This window comes from Prionailurus bengalensis, chromosome F2 (assembly GCF_016509475.1).
Source record: "Prionailurus bengalensis isolate Pbe53 chromosome F2, Fcat_Pben_1.1_paternal_pri, whole genome shotgun sequence".
Classification (NCBI taxonomy): domain Eukaryota; kingdom Metazoa; phylum Chordata; class Mammalia; order Carnivora; family Felidae; genus Prionailurus; species Prionailurus bengalensis.
In genome coordinates, this window is record NC_057353.1 from 74238109 (window position 1) to 74265372 (window position 27264).

General features: G+C 43.2%; 1 protein-coding gene across 1 annotated transcript in view; it reads right to left on the reverse strand.

Annotated features, from left to right (window-relative positions):
- Positions 1-809: 809 nt before the first annotated feature.
- Positions 810-27264, reverse strand: part of DNAAF11 (dynein axonemal assembly factor 11) — a 78253-nt gene continuing 51798 nt past the window's right edge. The window contains exons 11-12 of the mRNA XM_043601784.1: positions 8437-8522; positions 810-1410 (exon numbers count right to left, since the gene is read on the reverse strand). Of these exons, the coding sequence (XP_043457719.1) occupies positions 1233-1410; positions 8437-8522 (264 nt within the window). The 3' untranslated portion in view covers positions 810-1232. The remainder of the gene's footprint in view (positions 1411-8436; positions 8523-27264) is intronic.

Consider the following 27264-nt stretch of genomic DNA (forward strand, 5'->3'; position numbering starts at 1 on the left):
TAATTCCTTGGAGACCCAGAACAGCAGTGTGGTCCACGGTCAGGGTGAGGCTGTTTGTATTTCGGCTGGGGAGAGGCTGGGAGGGGAAAGTTTTATTTTGAACCTAGCCAATTTAGTTCCTTTATATTTTCTCTGAACGCTGCTTAAAAATGGACGAATTATTTGTGTCTTTTGCCTTGCGGCTAAAGGCACTAGTGGAGACTTTGGCATTCCACATGGAAATCTCCTTCCCTAAACCTATGAGGGCAGTGGGTACACTGACAATGTTTCCATGTTACCCCGGGCAACAGCTTTGCTAAACCCTCTTCCCCTAGGTAAGGTGGGTCTCCTTTCCTCCAGCACCGAAGAGCACCTTCCTCTTTCTCATGAGCCCTCATGGCAGCCTCCTCAAGGCTGGTAGAGCTGCTGTGACCTTCTTGTGGCCGACAGAGGCACCCTGCTCGGCTGTCCCCGAGAGAGAACCCGCACGAGGTGCGCGGAGCACCCCAAGTCTCCCACTGCGGCCACCACTCTCTGGGCAGGTGGCTCCCAGCCAAGGACTGAGTGTGGCCGGGGGGTAGCTGGGCTCGGCCGTCTTGACCCAACGGGCTCGTCCTCTGTGGACAATCCTGCACTAGAGCGCCTGTCTTCTCCGAGCTGTGTGCTGCCTTCCCAGGCTCCATTTAGCCCACTAGACTTCCACCTGCTTCCCTCTCGTTTTGCAGATGTCAAGCCCGTACCTACAGCCTCAGCGGCTTTCGCTTCCTACTCCTGCCAGCTCTCCTCCTCCTCACCCCAGGCATTACCACCAGTAATCACGAGACGAAAACTGAAACACCGCTAAAATCATATTAGAGCATTCCGATTTGATCTGAAATTACAGTTTTAACTTCTGAGCGTGACCAATTTGCTGAAGCACCGAGTTAATGATCAGTCCTTTTATCTCCGACTTCGTCTCTCTGCATTAGCAAGCAGTTCTGTGATTAAAAATCAGCGTCTTAATGTAAGAGTTCTATGATTTACTGAACGTTTGCCCTAGCCAACATTTTATTATAGGCAAATGAGCTGTAGCATTTTTCAGGCATGCACTTGAACGTCAAACTGGTGTAAGAATATTACCGCATAAAGTAGAAGTGAGACACTGGAGTGCTGATGGTGACAAATGACTCTGTGTTTACCCCAAACGTGGCATACTACGCACTGTGCACTGAGGAAAACAGGATCGGGTGGGTCCGTCCACCTGGCCTGATGTTTCAGATCAACGGGGGCACTTCAGGGTTATCTTCAAAGTCTGGAGCTTCCTCACTTGGTATAATTTTGGGTTCAGATCGAACTCTTCGGGGCGTGGGGTTTTTCTCTCGAACTATGTTCGCCACATCAGGGAAGGAATGCTTGCTAGGATCTGCGTCTAATTTCTCAGTTTGCTTGCTTCTACAACAGAAAAAAAAAAAGGCAAGAGGAAATTGAGAGATGTCATTTTAAATCAAATTTCAAGTAGACTCAACTCGTTCGTTCATTCATTCATTCATTCATTCAGCAAACATGGGCAAGTGCTCTCCTTAGAGCATGGAGACAATAGTAAGAGACTGTCCCGGGTTTCAAGTAGCTCGGAACCTTGTGGAAGCAAGAGTCTGACCTGTGGAGAAGTAAAGTGCTGATGCATGGGCAGCTGGAGGGGAGGTCGGCTGAGAGGCTCTGTTCGCCTGAGAATCTTTATTTTTTTTTTAAGATTTTTAAATAATCCCTACACCCGATGTGGGGCTCGAACTTATAACCCTATGATCAAGCAATGCGTGCTCTACTAGCCAGCCAGGTGCCCTGCACCTGAGAATCCTTAAATGATGCTACAGCAGGCAATCCCCGCAGCCAGGGTCAACAGTAGAATCCCTGTAGGCAGGTCTTATGTAGGCTCAATGTAGCTAATCAGCTTCCTGGTGATGCAGACAATCCAGCCTGTGTGCTTTTGCAGGGGCGTTTGTATAAGTTCAGGTGCCTAGAAATCTCCGCCCGCCAGTTTCCCCCACAAGATCCCACCCCTGCTGTCGGCACCCAGTTTTTTCGGCAATGGCTATGTGGAAACAGAACAAGAAAGATTCCCGTATTGCCGTCATTAGAAAATTCTAGATAATACGGGTCATTGGGCTGCTGCCCTGTCAATTTTGATCTGTAGGCCTGGGGATGGGGCCCAGTACTTTGCATTTATATAAAGCCCCCCCCCCCAACCTATCCCCCAGGGATACTGATAATCAGTCAAATTATTTTGGAATCACTGCCCTGGTCACCCGGCCAGGCATTCAACGGAATACATTAAGTGCCTCCCAGATTCTAGACACCAGAGATCCCATGGTCTGTGCAAATAGGGCGTTTCCTGGTGACATCTAACAGGGCAGCAGAGAGCTCGAATAGAACATTTATCACATTATCATGTAATCGTCTCATTACTGCTCTGTTCTCCCCATTAGAACCAGCATTCTTGAAGCAATTATATTGTCTGTTTCATCTTTGGCATATAGCATTTGTGAATACTTGTTAAATAACGAAAAAAAAGACTCTACTACCGTGCAATCATGAAATTAAATCAGAAACTGTCTCTGACCCAAAGAGAAGCACAGTCGGTCTCATCCGAGAGCCCCACACTGATGTCCTCAGACCAAATTTAGGCAACAGACACAAGGTATTGGGAGGAGGGGGGGGGTGTCCGACTTTCTCTGGGAAGTGTGAACCTGTTGTTCTTACGCCCATCCCCCCTCCTTTCTGTCAGTCACTTAGCCCTTGAAGGCACTTGAGGTTTCAATTCTTCTCAGAATTTTGACGGATGCACACGGACCCGCTGAAGGAAAGTACCACGTATACAAAGAGTATAAAGTATAAATTTTCCGAAGACCCAGATAGTACACTGTAAACTCTGTAGGAAATTCTAGTTTTTGAAGACCTACATTACAGTCATTATTAAATATGGCTCTGCTTTTTAATTACTGTGCTCTTGTTTAAAAGGCTGCCATATCTATGGCTTAATCAAGTAAATATCGAAACTCAACTGTTATAATTATGTTGACTTTGAGGAGAAGCAGCGTCTCTCACTTCCAGGCATGTATCTCTCGGGCCATAACGTCGGGATCTTCGTAATGAAGAGTGAACTCAGCCCAGATGCAGTTCTCCGCGGCTCACCCACTTCAGATGTTGTGAGGAGTAATTTGCACGCAGGACTTGAATCGGTCACGAGTCTCCGGGTAATAAACAGTGAGCCCATAAGGCCGGGAGCCCCAAAGGATCACACTGATCCCAAAATAAAGAGGAGAGGGCCTTTTCTCCCCTACTGTTTCCTCCCTTAATGTCTCCCTTAACCCGACGTGACTGTTTTACCCACCACCTGTCTGTCAGGGCCAGGACCTCTGGAGTCTAGTCAGAATGACCGGTTGGGCAAAATGAATATTTTCATCAACGGTGGAAGAAAAAAAAAAAAAAAAGACTAAAATCACCAGGCATAACACATCAGAGATTGAGTCCTACTAAAGAACACAAGGAAAGAACTTTCTTCTGGTAATATGGTGGGCTAGCATACACGGACCAAAGATTCCCACCTCCCACTGAAAACCCTCGGGAGATCAGGAAAGATGTGATAAGGTGATAAGGAACCATGAGGGCAGGATTCAGTAAAAGGAGGGACCAGAGAGGAAGCGGGTCCCTGAAGCCACCTTTGGCCTGAGGGCATCTGCTGAGCCCCTAAAGTGGTGCTTTGGTCTTGCTGGCCTTGCGGAGTCTGGGAACAGAGGTCAAGGTCCTGAGCATGCCGGGTGCACAGTGACGGGACGCCCTCTCCCCTAGAAGGCTTCGCTCTCATGTAAGAGTGAATGAACAGTAAACCCGCTGTGCCTGCCCCCGAGGGCACTGTGAGGGAAGCAGGACAGAGAAGGGCTGGGCTGTCACCACAGCTGGGGTTTCCATGGGTTTACGGCGGCCACAGTTAAAACCCAGCCACCTTGAATTTAGCGTAAAGTGGTTCCGAATGGGCAGGGTCCTCAGGTAGCGTCTGCCCCAGAGCGCAGGCCAACGCTCCCCGGGTGAGCACTTTTCGGGCCTCTGAGAAGCCCCTAGACTATCTTCTAAGGCAATTCGGGCAGCTTGTAGGAAAAACGAACAAGCACTCAAGGAAAAAGGGCACTTAGCGTGAGAACCGGCAGAAGCAACAAGAACGCGAATAGAGACGAGAAACTTCAGATTTTGAATATGACAGCACGGTTTATGAAACCAAGGAAATGCTTCAGACTTAATACTATAATGTTGAACTTTTCCTCTGGGATCGGCAAGAAGACAGAGACGGTTGCTGTCACCTCCCTCCCACTCCGTCCTGGTGCCTTTCCCTATGCACTAAGGCAGGAAAACAAAAGGAACAGGATGAGGAAGAAAGAAACTCCACATTCTCTGTAGGTAGACAGAAAATCCAAAACAACTAACAAATGAATAAAATAGTAAGAGAGATCAGCAAGGCTGCTGGGTACAAAATCAAACACAAAAGTGAGTTACGTGGTGGGGGTGATACAAACGCTGTGAATATACTGAATCCCATTAAAAAGTTGTACATTTTTTTAAATTTTTTTTTAACGTTTATTTATTTTTGAGACAGAGAGAGACAGAGCATGAACGGGGGAGGGGCAGAGAGAGAAGGAGACACAGAATGGGAAGCAGGCTCCAGGCTCTGAGCCATCAGCCCAGAGCCCGACGCAGGGCTCGAACTCACGGACAGTGAGATCGTGACCTGAGCTGAAGTCAGACGCTTAACCGACTGAGCCACCCAGGCGCCCCCAAAAAAAGTTGTACACTTTTTAATACTCGAGATGATGAATTTGATGCGATATGTATTTTACCATGGTAAAAAATTAATTGCAAATCTATATCCTAGCAACAAAAGCATAGTTATGATAGCATCAAAATATCACACACCTAAGAAAATTAATACAATATGTGTATATTAAAAAAAATTTTTTAGTGTTTATTTGTGAGAGAGAGAGAGAGAGAAGAGAGAGGGAGGGAGGGGGAGCACGAGTGGGGGAGGGGCAGAGAGAGAGAGAGAGAGAGGGAAGACACAGAATCCGAAGCAGGCTCCAGGCTCTGAGCTGTCAGCACAGAGCCTGATATGGGGCTCGAACTCATGAACCGCAAGATCATGACCTGAGCTGAAGTCGGACGCTTAACCGACTGAGCCACCCGGGTGTCCCCAGTATGCGTATATTTTAAATGAATTTAGACATAAACCTGCGGCCTTCACAAGAAGTAGCTCAAAATGGATCACTGGCCTAAACACAAAAGGCAAGACTGCAAAACTCACAGAAGGGAGCACAGGAAAAGAGCTGACTGACCCTGCGGGCGGGCGATGCCATTTTAGATACAACAGCAAAGGCACGAGCCCTGAAAGAAGTCATCGGCGAGCTGGATTTCGTTAAATTTACAAACTTCTGCTCCATGAAAGACAATTTTGGGAGAATGACAAGACAAGCCACAAACTGGGAGAAAACATCCGATGAACAGCTGTTATCCAAAACATACCAAAAAACCCTCTTCGAATGCAACGATAAGAAAGACATGGGACTGAAAGAAGGGCCAAGGATCTTCACAGACACGTCACCAGGGAAGATGTGCAGATGGCAAATACACGAACGGAAAGAGGCTCCAGACCATGTGTCGTCAGGGAAATGCATTTGTCCAAGTCCACGGAATGAATAACACCAACTTTGAACGCTAATGCCCACTATGAACTTTGGGTGATAACGACGTGTGTCAATGTAGATTTATCAGTTGTAATAAATGGGCCACCATCATGGGGGGATGGGGATAATGGGGGAGACTGTGTATGAGTGGGCGGCAGTGGATATATGGAAAATTCCTGTGCTTTTTGTTCATAAGTTTTCTGTGACCCTAAAATTGCTTTAAAGAAGAAAGTCTACTAAAAAAAAAAAAGACCTCGTGAAGAGAGTAGGAAGATGAGCCAAAGGATGGGCCCAAATTTATCACTCTGGCTCTACTTTATGATCTTGGGCAAATTAATTTCTTTGAGACTCAGTCCAGTAGGAATAACAGGATTTCTCGTGGTTATTTTGAAGATGAAAGATAGGTGATGGATAGTATCATGTAGCACAGAGGAGGCACTTGGCACTCAACAAACCCATCCCGAGTGAGGTATACAGTGTCATACATACAGTGTCACAGGACCCTCCTTGATCATACATACAGTGTCACAGGACCACAAGAGTTCACGGCATCGGTGACCTGCCCCACAAAACACGATCTCCTCCGGTCCCAAGGAACGGAACCTTACTCCACTGATCTTCCCCTCCGGTCACTCTGTCTCCACAGCATGAGGAAAGGGCCGCTCTGGCCACGAAAGGATCGATGGGCCTCTTCTGGCCCTCCCGGCGTATCACTGTGCCTACCGTCTTCCCGTCCCTCAAACTGACAACCTGCCTGACCTCATTCCCACGTGCGGCCTTCTTAGTTCACGGGATCGCCCAGCCAGAGGCTGAGGTGGTGTGGATGGTCAAGTCCGTCAATGACTAGGGAGCACGCAAACAACCTTCACACAGACATGTTAAGTGTGGCTCCAAGGTGATTACTTCTCAGTAACAAAAATGAAAACAGCTTTACGGGGCGCCTGGGTGGCTCAGTCGGTTAAGCGTCCGACTTCAGCTCAGGTCACGATCTCATGGTCCATGAGTTCGAGCCCCGCGTCGGGCTCTGTGCCGACAGCTCGGAGCCTGGAGCCTGTTTCAGATTCCATGTCTCCCTCTCTCTCTGCCCCTCCCCCACTCATGCTCTGTCTCTCTCTGTCTCAGGAATAAATAAACATTAAAAAAAAATTCAAAAATGAAAACGGCTTTGCAAACAGACCGTAGGAAGTACTACCATAAAGAATTGTGCTAAGACATCTCTAGTCCTCAAATGTCATCACCGTAATGGGGATTTTCCCGGGGTCTAAAGACCAGCTTCCACACTGGCTGCCCCTCCCTGATCCTTCACAAACGGGAGTCACACTCCTTTCATGTGTGGATGCTGCTGGGGGGTAATTATGACCATGAATATTCATGCTAGCAGAATACCCTTGAACCTCTGTAAATTACACTAATCTGGGAAATAGGAGACCAACTGGTCTCCAAGGTTAAAACCAGCAACCCAGCTTTCAGAAGGAATTCAACTCCGTACCCGTCGTTCAAACAAAGCCCACGTTCGAAAGTCCACAAAACTTCCACAGTTGACTCGGGATCTTATGAATGCCTGACGGCTTCTATTATGCAAGACATAAATATAGCTCTCGTTCAGGTATTTTTGTAATGATAATTTCAGCATATACATTTGTATCACAAAGATAGTTTGCCTCGGTTCAAAATAGATTTTGCCATCTGGACGGTAACGGTCTGGAAATCACGACAAGTGGAAGGAAAGTCGAAAGGCCCGGGATTGTGCATTCGAAGGAAGCACTGAAATAACAACAGCTTTGTCCCAAATGCTTGAAGGGATGCCACTGGTCACGGGTGCTGAGCTTCGTTCTGAGGGCATTCAGGAGGCACCGCCAGGCTCTCCAGTTAGGAATGAGGAGAGGCTTCCTGTCACTGGGGGAGTACGGAGAGCGGGCGGGGTCCTGGTGTGGAAGAAGCTGAACCAGAGGCTCGCAGATGATCTGGGGGTAGGAGGTGGGCGGGAGGGCACATGGTGGGGACTCTTGGCCCTGGCAACCCTGAGAGCTTTAGAAGCTCTGAAGTGACATCCGAGCCATGAAAGGGTAGCAGCATTCGACGAGGGCTCAGCAGGGCTGTCCCAACGTGTCAAGACCACCTGACCTTCAGGCATTCTAATTTTTTTTTCACGTTTACTTATTTTTCAGAGGGAGAGACAGAGCACGAGCAGGGGAGGGGCAGAGAGAGACAGGGAGGCACAGACTCCCAAGCAGGCTCCGGGCTCTAAGCTGGCAGCGCAGAGCCTCACGCAGGGCTCGAACCCACGAACCGCGAGATCATGACCTGAGCCGAAGTTGGACGTTTAACCGACTGAGCCAGTCAGGCGCCCCCAGACCTTCAGACATTCTAAACTTCTCTCCCTCATTTTGCCCATCTGTAAACCGAGGATAAAAATGGTGAGGATTAAGTGTGTTACTATGGGTGAAGTACACACGATACTGCCTGATACGTAGTAAGTGCTCAGTAGATGTTAGCAGTCGTTGGTGTTGACCTCACCACTCTCACCATTATTGACACAAGAAATTGGGGCCTGTATGCCCACAGATTTGTTTTTTAGGGATCAAGAGCCCTATAAATCCAGAGTCTAAGTTTTGGGAATAGACATGAACATTCACAGCGTGAATCATCTGTAAATGCTAAATAACTGTATCTCTGAGGAAGGTGCATTCTAGCCACCAAATGACAATGAAGAGAACTGTAAGGAAGCTTCCGATGGCTGGGGAGGTGGTACCTTTGGTTTGTGTGCTCTCTGCTGCTGTCCGAGGGACTCGTCCCAGACTCTGACGTTTGTCGCCAACCTGTGATGACTTCGTCTACCTAAAATAAAAATATAACACGCACTGAGTGGTGCATTAGTCTTAGACATATCCTCAAAAATATACAACATTTTAAGTTTTGCTACGTACGCCATGAAAGAGTCTAACTGTAAGCCCCTGCATGCGGTATGAGAAAGTTATATCACAGACTGGATCTGTCTTGCAAAGCCACAAGCTATCCTTCATTTGCCAAAGGCCAAGCAGGGGGGATATGGTGAATTAATTCACATAATAGATATTTTCTGAGAGCCAGAAACCTGCCAAACACTGCTTGGGGTGGTGGGGATTTAGGCGTGGTTGAGACACTGCCTCTGAACAGCTCCCCTCCTCCACCTCCACCTGGCATGTGTTGCAGTGGAAAGCAGGCTGAGCTGGAGGTTCGAATCCCTCCCTTCCCAGCACACTGGACACCCAGGTCATCCTTCATAAAATGAAGGGATGAGATATGAGCTCAAAGGCCCCTTTGGGTATGAAAAGTTCTGTAATTCTTCCACTTTTTTGTTTCAAGTTTATTTATTTATTGGGGGGGGAGGGGCAGAGAGAGAGGGAGAGAGAGAATCCCTAGCAGACCTCACGCTGTCAGTGCAGAGCCCGAGGCGGGGCTAGAACTCGTGAACCTGTGAGATCGTGACCTGAGCTGAAATTAAGAGTCGGACGCTCAGTCGACTGAGCTGCCCAGGCACTCCTTCTTCCACTTCTTCTAAGCCAAATAAGCTCAGTGCTAAGCATGTTGAGGTCTCAATAAATAAAACTGACTGATTTGATTCAATGAACGTATAGTGAAGATTATTCGCACCCAGCACCTCCTACTAGAAAGCTCAAAGATCTAAGACTATGGGGGCGGAAGAGAACAGGTGGCCACTTACTAGACCCCGACACCATGCTGGACACATGCCTGCCTATCCTAGGCAGTTCATGTGTTTTATTTCACCCCCACCTCCCAGTATAACTATAAGACAAGGATTATTTATAGGCAGAGAGAAGGAACTCTCCTCATGTTGTTTTGGTCCGCTGATCAGGATGGGGGCTTCTGCCTTTTCTTTCCTTTCTTTCTTCTTCGTCTTCTTTTTTTTTTTTTTTACAAGAGGCAGAGCATGAGCCGGGGCGGGGGGGGGGGGGGGTGTGTGCAGAGAGAGAGGGAGACACAGAATCAGAAGCAGGCTGCAGGTTCTGAGCTGTCAGCACAGAGCCCGATGCGGGGCTCAAACTCATGAATGGGGAGAGATCATGACCTGAGCTCAAGTCCAACGTTTCACCGACTGAGTCACCCAGGCGCTCCGGCCTTTTATTTCCAGGGAGGAGAAAGATCTGGAGCGTGTACATTCCTCTCTCCATCCTAATCATCCTAATCATTTCCCTTTCTTTGGGGAGGAAGTGCTTCGTTGACTGGCCCCATCTCACCGGTGGGCAGGGTCGTTCCCCTGCAGGTGAGGGACACCTGCTGCCCTTCCTCTGTTGGGCCGGAGACTTCACTTGCTGCCCAGCAGCGAGAGGATCCATGAGGACACAGACTAGGCTTGGGCTGTGAGGGTCTGGTCACCACTCCTACCCCCACCTGCTGGCTCGGGCAGGCTGCACTCACCATCTCCGTTTGGGAAGCGAATCGGAAGCCCCGAGGTAGCCTCAATTCTAAACCAGATTCTCCAATCCAATCTTTACCCAACTTCTGCATCAGGGTGCTGGCCAATTAACCAAATTAATAGACTGGGTCGTCGGTTTCCCATTAGGGGCAGAGAGAGAGAGAGAGAGGAGGACAGAAGATCTGAAGCGGGCTCTTGAGGGGACAGCAGCAAGCCCAATGCGGGGCTCGAACTCACGAGCCACAAGATCAGGACCTGAGCCCAAGTCGGATGCTCAACTGACTGAGCCACCCAGGTGCTCCTAAGAACCAGTGTTTTAGATAGTGAAGAGTATATTTATCTATCACATTTGACAACAATTCAATCCGTGTTTGTATGTGTGATTTTGTTCCGCTCCCTGGCACAGAGGAGCACGCACACAGGCTTGCCTTTCCCTTCCCATAGACCTCACGGGAGGGCCCGTGTGCAATGCAGAAGGGAAAGATCTGCCGAAATGACACATTTCAACCTATGTACTGGACACCCGACCAGGAAAAAATACCTTTAAGTACCACAAATGGCGTGTGCAATGGCCAGACTTTTGCTGAGACTCTGGGAGGAAGGAACAATGGACACTGCGCGTACTAAAGACGCTAAATTTCAGGTCCAGAAGAGTTTGTTCAGAGACATTTTCAAAGAGAGAGTTCCAGAACCGAAGAGGCCACACAGTCAAGGACCACAGACGAATGAGGGGTAGTCGGCAGAACACAAACTTGTAGAATACTGTGGGGGAATCAGCAACTCAAGCCACCAGTGCGATATTTACTGAATACTTAAAGGAGGTAACTCATGGAAAGGTCTGCCCAATGAAGCAGATTCTATCATCGTCAAACACAGGTTTTGGGGGGAGGAGGTTAATCCTAAAATGTTTTCTTTGCTATGTTTTAAAATATATTAACGTCATAATTTTGCTTTCCGGGCATTTCTTGCTGGCTAATGACTGATGCTGTATTTTCGGATGTTAACGACGGTAAGGTATGAATGTTAACACTCTTTGAATACGAAGACTTGACTGGTTTTTGTCCTTTTCTTTAACAGAATTAGTGTCATGGATTCAAATATTTCCCCCTCCTTCCTGGCCCATCCTTAACGAGACGGAAACACTTTTTAGGTGCTGTTGAGTCCAGTTCTGGCTTGTTAAACCATATTAATATCAAAGACGAAGGAAAAGATAGATACGAGGGGGCTAAACAGACATCTCCAGTCAAGGGGAGCAGAGAGAGGCCATAGATGTTAGGGTGTTGGGAACTGGCACCTTCCTCCTGCAGTGTCTGAGGGAGACCGAAGCATCTCTGGGAGCCGCGGTTGTGCAGAGAGAGCATAGTGTCCACTAGCATCTTCTGCAACAATGGAAGTGTTCTGTGCTGTCCGACATGGGGCTCCTGAACATTTGAGACGTGGTTAGTGCACCTGAGCTACTGAAGGTTTGATTTGATTTAAATTGAAGTAATTTAAATTGAAGGGAACATGATTACAGTGAGCCCCAAATGCATAGGTGGGCTTCCGATTCTTCTTCGGGGTGAAGGACGTCCATCCACACCAGTTACCCCTAATTCACCTGTAGTCCTGGACTCTGTGGCCTTTTCGGTTCTGGAACTCTCTGCTGCTCCCTTGACGTGCCTGGGACCTGGTACTCTTATGGAAGTATGAGAACCCGGAGCCTGTGTTCCACTCTCTCTGATCACTGTGGGGTCGAAGGATGCTCCCCAAGCCTGACTCAGGACAACTCTAAAGGACCTTGTCAGCCGCAGAGCTCGCTGGGCGTCGGCTGAGGTCTTTGTCAGGCCTCCACGGCAGCTCCGTTTTCCCTTCCTGCTCCTGGCCCCTTCCCTCCCGCTCACAGGCAGCTGCCTGGGGGGCGCTCCCTCACAGGCGCCCTGCACGCTCCCCGCCATCTCAGACCTGTTCCTGGGGAGCCGTGGCACCTTTGCATTTTTAAAACTTTTTTTGGATATTTTAGTTACATTAAACGAGGCCCATGCTAGTGAAAAATCATTAAAATGTCAGTTTTAAGAACAAAGCTCTTGAGCCAAAAGTACAAATTTTGTATTGCTTTGCGTTGTAAACGCACTAAAGAGAATGGGAGCATGTGCATAATTAGAGTCTTAAAACACCCCGTTTCTAACACTGTTATTTGTCACATAATAAGCTCAGACAAAGATACTCTGTGTTTATGGAAATGCAAATAGCATCACAAATTTGGAACTTCTCTTCACAGGGAATTTGCTGTGCACCAGAATCTAAATGTGTTTCTTATTTTTAAGAGATATTTTCAGCTTATTTAGTTCCAAAGATTCTTTTAAGTTTAAAAGTTAGAAGGAACTAAGGAAGCAGCACGAAGAAAAATATTAACACCAACATTCATATCAACGCCAAAATTCATCTTAACGCCAGTATTTATATTCACAGCAGGTAAAACACTTCCAATGAGCTCTGACTTTCCCCAGCAGAGGACCACGAGGTCCTGCAGTAGTGACCACTGTCTTCCTACCACACCCACAGCACCAGCATCGTTCTTCCTCTAGGAAGTGATGGTCATTAACATTAACCATCTTATTCATTTGCACTAAGTGTGTTTAGGGATGACTGATGGACAGCTGCAAGGGCCAAAATATGTTCAATAAATTAGATCAGGGGGACTAATGGTTTCCTGAATCCATAGAAAGAAATGTAATCAGCTTCCTGAAAATTCAATTGTGGGACAGGCACAAAGGTACAAATTAACATTTTAATGATGTGATATTACTTTAATTCTCACAGAGTCACGTGATTTCGTGCAGCTGAAAGTTGGGAGCGGACATGGAGGTAGGAACCAAGTCTCCTCTACAGAAGGCAGAAGTCGCTCCTAAGGCTTTTCCGCCAGACGACTTTCCAGTCTTTGCTGACACAGTACCCTGGGATGGCGTCTCATGACTTCCTGAGGCAGCACTCAGCGCGGAGACAATCTACCTCTACTTATTTTATTATTTTGTTTTATTTTATTTATTCCATTTTATTTTATTTATTTTATTCCATTTTATTTTATTTAATTTATTCCATTTTATTTTATTTTATTCCATCTTATTTTATTTATTTTATTCTGTATATTTCATTCCATTTTATTTTATTCTATTTTATTCATTTTATTTTATTTAATTTATTCCATCTTATTTTATTTATTTTATTCTATTTTATTTATTTTATTTTATTTTATTCCATTTTATTTTATTCTATTTTATTTATTTTGTTTTATTTATTCCATTTTATTTTATTTATTTTATTCTATTTTATTTAATTTATTCCATCTTATTTTATTTATTTTATTCTATTTTATTTATTTTATTTTATTTTATTCCATTTTATTTTATTCTATTTTATTTATTTTGTTTTATTTATTCCATTTTATTTTATTTATTTTATTCTATTTTATTTATTTTATTCCATCTTATTTTGTTTATTTTATTCCATTTTATTTATTTTGTTTTATTTATTCCATTTTATTTTATTTATTTTATTCTATTTTATTTATTTTGTTCCATCTTATTTTGTTTATTTTATTCCATTTTATTTTATTCTATTTTATTCATTTTCTTTTATTTAATTTATTCCATCTTATTTTATTTATTTTATTCTATTTTATTTATTTTGTTTTATTTATTCCATTTTATTTTATTCTATTTTATTTATTTTGTTTTATTTATTCCATTTTATTTTATTTATTTTATTCTATTTTATTTATTTTATTCCATCTTATTTTATTTATTTTATTCTATTTTATTTATTTTATTTTATTTTATTCCATTTTATTTTATTCTATTTTATTTATTCCATTTTATTTTATTTATTTTATTCTATTTTCTTTATTTTATTCCATCTTATTTTATTTATTTTATTCTATTTTATTTATTTTATTTTATTTTATTCCATTTTATTTTATTATTTTATTTATTTTGTTTTATTTATTCCATTTTATTTTATTTATTTTATTCTATTTTATTTATTTTATTCCATCTTATTTTATTTATTTTATTCTATTTTATTTATTTTATTCCATTTTATTTTATTCTATTTTATTTATTTTGTTTTATTTATTCCATTTTATTTTATTTATTTTATTCTATTTTATTTATTTTGTTCCATCTTATTTTGTTTATTTTATTCCATTTTATTCTATTCATTCTATTCCATTTTTACTTTATTTATTTTATGTGCCTTGAGAACTTGGTTGGAGTTTCTAGCAGGGAATTGCAGCCACTCGTATACCCTTGACTAAAGAATGATCCTCCTCTGTCAGGGAAGGTCATTTTCTTGGACCGAGCGAAGCTTTGGGGGGGACACACCTGGAGCAGTGAGGGAGGAAGGGGACACCCGCCTAGCTGGCTAGATCAGCCAAACCAACCCTGGTGATCAGTGGGGTGACAGATGTTGTAGCCAGATCACCCTCGCATCCATTTTTTTTTTGTACCGTAGATTATTTATTTTTCTGTGTCAAGTTTTTATTTAAATGCCAGTTAGTTAACATACAGTGTAGTATCAGTTTCAGGAGTAGAATTCAGTGGTTCATCGCTTCTGTACAATACCCAGTGCTCATCTCAACCAGTGCCGTCCTTTGTGCCCATCACACATCTAGCCCATCCCCCTCCCACAGCCCTCAGTTTGTTCTCTGTTGTTAAGAGTCCGTTTCATGGTTTGTCTCTCTTTTTCCCCCGAGTTCATCTGTTCTATTTCCTAAATTCCACATATAAGTGAAACCATATGGTATTTGTCTTTCTCTGATTTATTTTGCTTAGCATAATACACTCTAGTTCAATCCACATCATTCCAAATAGCAAAATTTCATTCTTTTTGATCGCTTAGTAGCATTCCATTTTATGTATATACCACATTAAAATATATAACTTATTGTCAAGTTAGCTAACATACCAGCGTATACAGTGTGCTCTTGGTTTTGGGAGTAGATTCCCATGATTTATCACTTACATCAACACCCAGTGTTCATCTCAACAAGTGCCCTCCTCAATGTCCATCACCCATTTTTCCCTCTCCCCCACCCTTCCATCAACCCTCAGTTTGTTCTCTGTATTTAAGAATCTCTTACGATTTGCCTCCCTCTTTGTTTGAAACTATTTTTCCCCTTCCCTTCCCTCATGGTCTTCTGTTAAGTTTCTCAAGTTCCACATCACACACTTGGGCTGATGAAAACTTGGGCTGAGTGAAAACATAGGATATCTGTCTTTCTCTGCCTGACTTATTTCACTTAGCATAATACTCTCCAGTTCCATCCATGGTGTTACAGATGGCAGGATTTTATTCTTTCTCATGGCCAAGCAATATTCCATTACATATAAACCACATCTTCTTTCTTATTAGGAAACTGTCTAAATCTGGGGACTGGTCATCAAATTTATTGTACGAATTTATTGTCGATGGACACTTGGGTTCCTTCCATGTACCTCTACTTTAACAAAATGTATGTGGTTGCTTTACCAACTACAGAAATTACTAAGACAATGAACCAAGACTACATGTGCTGTATAAAATATAGTAACCAGACGCAAGGGAGAGAGACCCAGCTCTCGATCCTTTAGGTTGAACCACAGGAATTATCAATATCTGACCATTTTTGACCTACAAAACAGTGATTTTACATGGTTCAACTTAACTGTTACTTATATGAAGCTGAATAAGAATGAGAAAACAATCGCTCCACTTTAGATGAAGGCTTGCTATCGTGGTAAATTAAGAGAGCAAGTGGACAAAGAAAATGGAATCTAACCAGAGATGTTCATTGAAGAACAAAATATAAAACAATCCATCATTTAATTTTTTTTCTTGTGAATTTACCCTGGTTTCTCAAATCACAGTATTTAGGAAAATCAGAAGCAAATTTCTCTTTCTCTTGGATTTTTACTTGGTACCACGGTTTCAGCTATTGCCTCTATTAAATCTTCTCAAGAAATATTTACTGAGCATCTATTATGTGCCAAACATAGGAGCAAGTGGTAGATATGGAAGGATAGGTTAAAAAATTATCCTTGATCATCTCATGAGAGATAAAGACACATTAGCAGTGAAAATGCATTGAAGGAAGTATAATCGACAGGTATGTGTGTACATTAAATATGGAAGCCCAAGGGAAGGAGGGATGTGCACCGGTGACATGGGGAAGGCTTACTGGAGGACGTGAGGTTTGATATGAATTTTAAAGAATAAGGAGGAATTTGCCAGAAGCTGGAGATTATGTGGTACATTCCCTACATCAGAACATTCCAGAGAGAGAAAGCAAGTGTGAACAAAGACAAGAAGGTAAATGACCACATAAACTAGCACAGACTATTGGGCAGATAATAGATGGAAAAAAGGCTGAAGCACCAGGCAGACGTCAGGTCTTGAGAGAGTTGATTTTAAGGTGCTTGGACTTTGCACAGAAGGTGACAGAGACTTTGCTGGGTTTTTTTTTTTTTCCTTCAACTCAGCTGAAGGGGCAATATTCTCAATACACTCTTATTTTCATCAGCCCGAGTGTGTGATGTTAACAAAAATATTAAGTGCAGTGGCATGATGGCTTTTGAAAGAAAGTGTTTCTTTCGTCGCTAGGTAAAAATACACTGTTTTGTTTTTGTTTTTGCCATTACAGCTAAATTGCTTTCTCCTCACCCCAAACTTCACTCTGAAAATACTACTGACACGGAGTCTTATTAGGAAACTGTCTAAATCTGGGGACTGGTCATCAAATTTATTGTACGAATACGTAACATGCGAATTATTGGCTAACTAATCGGTTCTTCCGGGCTTCTGTTGGCCTGTCCACTACGATGTGTATGCATTTCTCTGGCTTCCCGCTGTCCCACATAACGTAGGTTTTAGACTCTGCATTCAGGGTCCCCTGGCACCCACACACCCTCTTAGAAGGCATCATTTACACGAAGGGCAATCCATTATTCACAATTTGCCCCAGATTGGGAGAATAGGAGAGTTAAATGGAGATTTTTCCCTTAAAAGAATTTACCAGTAATAATTGGCTTTCGTACCCTTCAGGCCAGGCCTCTGCGGTATTTTAACGAGGGTGTGATGTGGTATCCACACTCACAATACAGGTACTGAGCCTGCGTGCAGTTGTGTCCGTTTGTTCTCCTGTCTCTGCTCTGCTCTGAAGAGTTCCGGGTCACGTGGCTCCCGGCTGGGCCTGGCCAACAGGAAGCACTGGAGGGAGGCCGGAGAATCTCGAAGGAGGCTCCAGGTGTCTCTCCCACAATCCCTGTCTGAGTGAGCGACTCCACTCCACGGAGGGAGGATCTACTCTGTGGCTGCCCAAGAGGCCTCTGCGGTTCTGGTTCCTTCCAGGTGACCTGGTGCGTGTTTTCCACCACCACCACCTCCTCCCTCTGTCCTGGGAGAGGAGGGACCCCCCTGATGTTACGGCTTTCTGGGTGGTCTTACTCTCCCTCCTTTGGCATCTCAGATCTGCGTTCACCTGTGTAATACATTTCCTGAATTACTCCCGCAAGGTACATTCCTGTATACATTTCCAGTGTTTCCTGAGTTTCCATCAGACCCTTAACTGACTTCCTCCGTGTGTCTCACACCTCAGGGTACTTGTTAAGACACACACTTCCACAACATCTAATTAGAATCCTCAGGATAGTGGCCTGGGAATCTAGTTTTTTAACAAGCTCTCTCCAGGCAATTCTACGGATCGGGGGAGTCTTGAAAACAGTCTTGCTGATCCCACAGCTTCGAGGCTTTTCCGGATGCCATTCAGTTACACAAGCACATTTACGGGACGTGCGATGGAAAGCCATTGGTGGGTTTTAAGCGTGAGAATAAAATGATCTGACTTAACGTTTTAAAAAGGTCACTGTGGCTTTTGTATGGGGAAGGAATCAAAAGCTGGAAAGGACAGAAGCAGGGAAACAGGGAGGGGCCTGTATGAGATGGTCCAGCTGGGAGATGGTGTTAGCCTGGACACGGCTGAGGTGGGGAGGCAGCGGTAAGTAACTGAATTCAGGGTATGTTCGGGCGGTAGTGCTGACGACGGGTAAGGGTAAGAGGCAGGCCAAGGATGCCTTCTAACCTTCGACTTGGACAATGGAGCCTACGACGATGCCATTTTCTAGGACAGGGAAGACCGTGGGAGGAGCAGGTCTGCAGAAAGCAATTATGGGTTCATTTGGCCATTTGGAATCAGTCCGGCGGATTTACGCTTTCAGGCGGCTTATGAGTTGGCAGGTGCATACAAAATGTCTTTGATTCTAAAGCCTCTACAGTTTGCTAATATTTAAAGCTTTTATTTTCCAACTAATAACTCTAGTTTGTATTTCCTGTGAGGTTGAACAGCACTTGGGGACAGCATTTTGAATTTCCCAATTGTAGTTAGTGGTTTACTCTGTATTTTATGCTTAATATTATTTCTAGGGACTAGTAATTAAATATAATTTCTGTAATTTTTTCTTTTGGAAATGAGAATAAGCTTTTTGGAGGGTTTTGTCTATTATGAACTTTTCAAATTATCTTAATTATATTGCTCAAATAATAAATGGTCTTACTCTTCATTGATCATATTTATCAAAGACAGAAATGGGTCATAAATCTTCTAGTAGAGCTGACTGCTTATCTGTCCTTATGTTTATAAGACCCTGGGCTTTCTACACTTAAATAATGTACAATCAATGAATATAAGGCCGTGAGTTGGATTTTTATTTTATATAATACTTTTATTACTATAGAATAACTTTTATTCCATTTTATGCTTCTTTGCTTTAAATTGTCGTGTCTGATACTCATTTTGCCATAAGTACTCTAAATTTTGCTTGCATTCACTTCATATAGTTTTGTCCATTCTTTTGTTTACGTATCTCCCAGGTCTTTGAGTTTCAGGGGTGTTCTTTTGAGCTGGATCGCATAATGGATTTTACATCTGTTACTTTCTTACCAATATTCTGATTTTGTGTCTCCCTCCTGGTGTTTTTCCACTCCTAACTGTATTGACTTTTGTTTACGTTTATTTGCTGTAATGCTTTGTAATTCACACATTTTAATTTAATTCCACTCATTTTCCCTGAGAATATTTATATTAAATTTCAACATGAACACAGTGCACTCAGAAGACCTAAATGTGAGACCTGAAAACATAAACATCCTAGAACAAAACGCAGGCAGTAACTTCTCTGCATTGGTCGTAGCAACACTTTTCTAGATAGGTCTCTTATCCAGAAAACAAAAAGAATCTTGGGACTACATCAAAATAAAAAGCTTTTGCACAGTGAGGGAAGCCATCAACAAAACTCAAATACAACCTATGGGACGGGAGACGACATTTACAAATGATATACCCAGTAAGGGGTTAATACGCCCCCAAAACAAGAAGCTCATAAAGCTCAACACCAAAAACACCAACAGTGTGATTAAAAAATGGGCAGAGAGGGGTGCCTGGGTGCTCAGTTGGTTAAGCATCCTATTCTTGATTTCTGCTCACGTCATGATCTCACAGTCATGAGATAGAGCCCCATGTCAGGTTCCGCACTGGGTGTGGGGCTTGCATAAGATTCTCTCTCTCTCTCTCTCTCTCTCTCTCTCTCTCTGAAAAAAATACATGGGCACAGAACCTGAATAGACATTCCATATAGACATGAAAAGATGCTCAACATCACTGATCCTCAGGGAAATACAAATCAAAACCACAATGAGATAACACCTCACACCTACCAGAATGGCTAAAATCAAGAAGATAAGAAACAATTATTGGCGAGGATGGTGAGGAGAAAAAAGAGCCCTCGTGCGCTGGTGGCAGGAATGCAAACTGACATTGTCACTTTGGAAAACAGTATGGAGATTCCTCAAAAAATTAAAAATGGAAATGCCATATGATCCAATAATTTCACTATTGGGTATTTACCCAGGGAAAATGAAAACACTAACTCGCAAAGATATATGCACACCTATGTTCACTGCAGCATTATTTACAATAGCCAAGATATGGAAGCAACGTAAGTGTCCATCGATAGAGGAATGGTTAAGGAAATATGGTGTATTTACACAATGGAATATTACACAGCCATAAAAAAAGATGAGATCAGGCCATTGAGACAACATGGATAAGCCTGGAGGGTATAATTCTAAGGGAAATAAGTCAGACCGAGAAGGACAAATACCATATGACTCCACTCGTAAGTAGAATCTAAAAAAAAAAAAGCAAATGAATAAACAGACAAAAAGCTGAAATAGACCTATGAATCCAGAGAACAAACTTATGGTTGTCAGAGGGAAGCAGGGTGGGGGGTTGGAAAAATTGGTGAAGGGGAGAAGGAGGTACAAGCTTCCAATTTTGGGAAAAGGCACAGCACAGGAAATACAGTCAATGGTACTATCATAGCGATGTAACATGACAGACGGTAGCCACAGCTGTGGTGAACACAGCACAATGTACAAACTTGTCCAGCTTGAGCATAGTTAGCCCTGAAACTAACTATACTCAAATAAAATTTAAAAAGTTAACGGTATGTATTTGGTGGTTGCGAAAGTGTTCATATGTTTGTTCTCCCCACTCCCAGTTTCCTGTTTTCATGTTTCAATCTAAGTTTTAAAAATCATACAACTGTCTTTCTTATATCTTCTTCACTACTTCTTCCAAGGAAAATAACTTTCTGACTCATTTTGAAACTTTACTCAAAACAAGGACAACTATTCCTATAAGACTACTGAAGTAGTTGAGGAGGGGGATGGTGGCTCAGTAGCAGGGCATTAATGGTGGGGGGGACCTGGGGACTGGGAATGAGAAGCCCTCCTTTGGTTTTCAATGCAAGCAAAATAGCAGGAGGTATTACAGATTCGATCCTAATTCTACACGAAGATATCCCTACACGAGGGTATCCCCTATTAGGGGAACCTAATGCAGCACAAGTCTTACTTTTTCTTTGCATTTCCAAGAGCCTACCAGAGCACACAGTAGGTGATCATTAAAATATATGGAATGGCTAGGTGGATGGTAGGATAGGTGATGGGTGGGTGGGTGGGTGGGTGGATGGATGGATGGATAGATGGGTGGGTGGATGGGTGGATGGATAGATGGGCAGATGGATGGATGGATGGATAGATGGATGGGTGGGGGGGTGGATGGATGGGTGGGTGGGTGGACGGATGGGTGGGTGGATGGATGGATGGATGGGTGGGTAGATGGATGGGTGGGTGGATGGACGGATGGGTGGGTGGATGGATGGATGGATGGATGGATGGATGGACGGACGGGTGGGTGGATGGATGGATGGATGGATGGATGGATGGGGGTGTGGATGGATGGATGGATGGATGGATAGATGGATGGATGGGTGGACAGATAGATGGACGGATGGATGGATGGATGGGTGAATGGATGGAGAGATGGGTGGATGGATGGACGGATGGATGGATGGATGGATAGATGGATGGATGGGTGGGTGGACAGATAGACGGACGGATGGATGGATGGATGGATGGGTGAATGGATGGAGAGATGGGTGGATGGATGGACGGATGGATGGATGGGTGAATGGATGGAGAAATGGGTAGATGGATAGACGGATGGATGGATGGGTGAATGGATGGAGAGATGGGTGGATGGATGGACGGACGGATGGATGGGTGAATGGATGGAGAGATGGGTGGATGGCTGGACGGATGGGTGGATGGGTGGACGGATGGGTGGGTGGGTAGATGGATGGATGGATGGATGAATAGATGGATGGCAACTAATAGGACTTATAGAAAAGACCCCTAGAGATGCCTGTTCTTGTCTCTTTGTCTACAAATGGGGAAGAGGCAGGAGTTCTATGAGAGCTGTGGCTTCATGCATGCTGGGCTCTGCTGGTGCTGGGCCTACCTGGAGGAAGAGGCATGTGGGGAGCCTTGGGAGATCCCACAGGTACAACTATGACACTCATCTCTGAGCCAGTAACATAATTCCAAGTTTAAGCAGAAGGGAAGAGAAGCTACTTAAGAAGAATCTGAGCCTTTTTGAAACTGAGACTTAGGAAGTGAGAGGTGAGGGTAGATCTGGGCCCGCAGGTCGTCACGGTCAGTGAGTGGATTCAACAGGGAGAAGACAGGAAGAACGCCCTAAGAAACCCACATCTTGTTTTTGGTCTCTTCCACAGTAATTCACACAGTGCTTTATTCACACTAAGTGCTTAGTAAATCTTTAATGGATTGACTATTTTAATTGATTAATTAATAATTCATTGATTTTTCTAAAGTTTTTCATAATTTGGCAGGAAGTTTTTGAGTTCTAGCGCCTTACTTCCACACATGCTAAATAATTCCCTCATCTGATACAAAAAACTTTCGTGTAACTTATTAATGGGTGTAGCATGTCTTTTCTCTACCACCGTTCTACTTAAGTATACACATGGCAGTGTCTTCCCCCAGGCCTCATAAGTGATTTCTAAAAATGTCTCATAAAGCTTCCAAACTGCCTAAGTCCATTAAATACCAACCTGCACTGATGTAAGCCACTTACCTGATCTGGATGGTAGAGTAGTTGAATCAGTTACTGGGTAAACAGGACTCAGCAATAAGGCCCAGCCCTACGCCTAAAATAGACTCATTTTCCACCAATCCTACATCAACTACAGAGGAATTGGGTCAGTCGTAAGTTCTCCACCTTGTTACATGTTTCTGGTGTTTATATTTATTAGTTATCCATAATTCCAGTGTTGAACATTTAAAAATGTGAGGTTCAGAGTCCCGGAAGAGAAAATTATTAATATAAAACTTCAGAATCTATATAACTTTTAATTTGCCTCTGGCATTAGAGGAAGTTTACATTAATCCAAATTCATTGTTGATATTTTAATAATTTCATTCTTTCTTAACTGTGCCCTGATTGACTTTGCTAAGAGAAGCGTGTAATTCACTGAGTCTGACGAAAAAGATTTCTTTAAAGAAAACAAAATGTGTTTTCTATTTAAAGAAAGGTCATTAACCCACAATATTAGAAAATATATAAATTACCATAGGAATGTTATTTAAAAATCTTTGAACAGATAAAAATACCTATATAAATTAAACATTTTTGAAGTATATTCCATCTCAAACAAGTACATACCTGGCAGCAAAAAAAAAAATTTAATTTTAGAAAAAATGATCAGAAAAATAAGAAAGATAGAAATATTGGCTATGATCCCAAAGACACCCAAGTAGTCAGGAAAATTTTAGAAGGTGCAATTACTGACATTTATATGTAAAATCAATATGACAGTTGCAGAAGACAGCTACATGGCTTTGAAATAAAAGTAGAATAAATCTAACTATCAAACAGTTCCTCCAAAATTCTTTTATACTTGTTAATGCAATCTTATCTGACAGTTCCCCCTGGATGATCATCTCCGCACAACAGCCTAAAATTGAAGACGGTATTTTATTAAGTTAGGACAAACATCAAGGATGATAATGATGCTTTAAAAGCAAAGACAATATCCTTTTACGGTCTTGCAAGAGATAGTCTCCGTGGGAGATATCCTCCACGGACCTGGAAAAGTTCATGGTTTTTCTTGCCAGCAGCAGTTTGGAATTGCTGGGGTGTTTATATCATCCCCTTCCCCCCGCCCCCACCATAGGTTCTCAGGGTCGGTTTATTACTCTTCCAGTTTCTTCTCCGCTTAGGCGGAGCTATCCTGAGGTGTTCTGCAATATCTCCTAGAGCTTTCCCCCTGGGGTAGCTAGCTTCATAGAGTGCTCTCTGCTGGCTACCTTCCTTTCCTTCCCTACTTCCTGACCAGCAGTCCTTACCACTCAAGTAAATTGCCGTACTCACATCCCTACACTAGGTTCCTCTTGGGGGAGACCTGAAATTAAAACAGTATTTTACAATCTGTGTCTCACAATTTAATATCTACAATAACTGTGGCTGTCTGAAGGTTCCCGGCCAGAAGGAAGAGCGGCAACCTGGCAGAACCAGATTCCAAAACACTGGTAGTGTTTCAACTGGATCCCATTCATGTCTCTGTGTGCACTCGATATCTTTGAGTGTGCACTCGATAGTTACTTAAAAACTACCTATAGATGTGTGTGTGTGTGTGTGTGTATGTGTGTGTGTATAGTTTAAAATAAAATGGTTGAATGGATAGATAGATATTCACATACATATATATGACCAGGTATGGTACTCACCTGAGACTACCTTCACTCAAGTTCAAGGCTCAGTTAGGGCCATTTTGATAGCCATTGAGACAGGCTGCTAGACCTTCTGAAGGGCTGGCTGGCTGCTTATTCACCTCACTCTTAGGTTACAGTCCATCAGAGTCCCCTCTCAAAGTGGGTATGGTTTACCAGAGTCTCCACCCATAGACTTATGCTTTTTTCTTCTCATCCCTGTGTGGCCACTGAAAGCCATTCCTTCTGCATCAGTGGACAGTAACTGTTCACTGCCATATTAGGTACTGATATTATTCAGGTGTTTCACATATGCAGTCTACCTTCCTCAATTTTGTTCAGCGTCATTATTGCTCCTGATGACCTTGCTGGCAATCAGCCGATGACGTAGCTCTCGATGTCATTCAGCGTCATGAGATGAGGTGAGATTCCCGTAGGGAATGAGTATACATAGGGAAGAGAAGGGGTCCCAGAACTGAATGACCGCCACGCCCACTCTCTGAGGCCAGGGTACGAGAAAGAACCAGCAAAGCAGCAGGTAGTGGCAGAGGACATCCAGTGAGCAGGAGGATCCAGTGGCATAGGAAGAGAGGCGAGGAAAAGCGGTGTATATCTAACGCCAAGTAAACAAACGTTTACAAATGGAGGGACCGATCGTGGTGTAAAAAGCTTCTGAAAGGGCAAATCAGAAGATGAGGGTTTAGTAACGTGGAGGAGACTGGAGACCTCAAAGAGATGTTTCCACGGAGGGGAGGTGGGGGGTGTGAATGCCTAGTTGGGGTTGGTTCTTTCTGAGGAAAGAACTGAAGCAGCAAAATACAGATGTCCGTTCCATGAGTTCGGCTGCAAAGCAGATGATGGCACTACTTAGAAGCGGATGGTTTTATTTTGTACCGGTTCGTTTGAAAGAAGGAAGATGTCTTTAGCACGTTTTCTAATGCAAGATGCAGAAAGGGGAAATTCAATTCTTCTCTCTAGAGAGAAGAGAAAATTGTCAGAGAGAAAAAAAAAGGTCTCTCAAGAGCCAGTGGCAATGGGACCCAACACACACACGGAGAGTTTGGATAGATCACAGCCAGGTGGTTGGCCGAGGAGGCCAAGCGAGGGAAGACGCGACCGTTGGGGTATGTGGAAAGGACTTTTTTTTTTTGCTTCTGTTTTGTTTCAATGTTGGAAGTTTGGGAAATGAGCCGAGGCTAAGAAATATGTTCAGAAAAAGGAGAAGTATGAATGGAACAGGAAAAGCTAGCAAGATGAGCAGGCAGCCGTCACTACAGGTCCACTTGAAATTAATAAGCAGAGAGTAAAAGTGAGCTTAGGTTGGGTGTATCATACGTATATCCGAGTCGAGGGCAAGTGTGGAGAAATACGTGTCCAACTAATAAAGAGAAGAGAGTCTGAGACTGTGTTTTAGGATCATGGTCTGTGATGTTCACCTTAATGTGTGACCTTCACCTCCAGTGCCCAATACAGCAGAACTCCAGCAAGATGTTCACCAACTGAAGCCGTAAATATAATTTGCTGTTCAGTTGAGATAGCAACTTCCTTAATCTCAGTTAATTATTCGGAAAGAACACCCAAAGGAAATCACGAAGCGTATGCTTGGAGTGTTCCTGTAACTTGTCAGTTGAGAATCTAGATGGGAGTTTAATTTAATGGCTTGGAGCAAGCTTCTCAGTGAATACAAAATTTCTGTTAAATCTTGTTAAGCTGGACTGTAATGAGATCATATGCCAAATATTCCCAGGCTGATGAGGGTAAGATTGTTTACGTGCATGTAACTTAGTCTGACCACCCATTTAAGAAAACATTCTGAAGGCCAAGCATAAACTCAGGCAATGTGATGGGAAATAATCCCACATAAAATAGGATTACAGTCCTATGTATGGGACCTAAAAATAAACCTCAGTAAATCTGTAGTAGCTCTGGAGAGAAAACCACACACATACCAAAAAAAAAAAGTTCTGAGGGATATAAAATAAGAATAATAAATGGAAAAACATACATTATTAAACATACGGTTTTGGTTATGTAAATATATTAATTCATTCCCGTAACAATCTATAGATTCAATAAAATATCAATCATAGAAAATGTTGATTAATAGAGGAAGGGACGTTACCAATTAATGGGACAATATTAGTCACTAGTAACAACGAATAACGTGAATGAACAGTAAACAGAAATGCAGTGTGTATCATGTCCCAAGTTCTTCTAACATACACAAAGCTACATATATTAATTTATATAATCCTCACAATAACCTTTTGTGACATGAGTGATTATTAATATCATTTTATGGACAGGGAATCTGAGGCACAGAAGGATTAATAATTTGCCCACGGCCATACAAATGCTGAGTACAATTACCAGGGTTTAACCTGGGTTCTCTGGCTCCAGAGCCCCTTCCTTAATCATTTCCCCTGCTTCTAAACTGCAATGACAACAAAAATCCCAACAGCACTTTTGGAGGCAGAATTAGATAAAACTATTTTAAAGTTAACCTGCATGGAAAAATAATAGGGAAACGGTTGGGGGAGAAAATAATTAAGCAGGAGATTCACGTTCCAATACTAAATGTATTTCATCTATTTTTCAAATTCTTAAAAAATTTTAAGGTTTATTTATTTTTGAGAGAGAGAGAGAGAGAGAGAGAGAAAACATGAGCGGGGGAGGGGCAGAGAGAGAGAGGGAGACACAGAATCCAAAGCAGGCTCCAGGCTCTGAGCTGTCCGCACAGAGCCGGACGCGGGGCTCGAACTCACAAACTGTGAGATCATGACCTGAGCCGAAGTCGGGCACTCAACCGATTGGGCCACCCAGGTGCCCCATTAAATGTATTTCAAAGATGCACTTAAGGTATTCACTCATTGAACAAAACTTAACACCTTCTCTTTGTCAGGCTCTGTTCTTGGTGCCAGTGACAGAGTACTGATAAGAACAGACAAAAATCCCTGTTCTCATAAATCTTAAATTCTTGTTGAGGGGGATAGACAAAGAAATACACAACTATATAGGCTG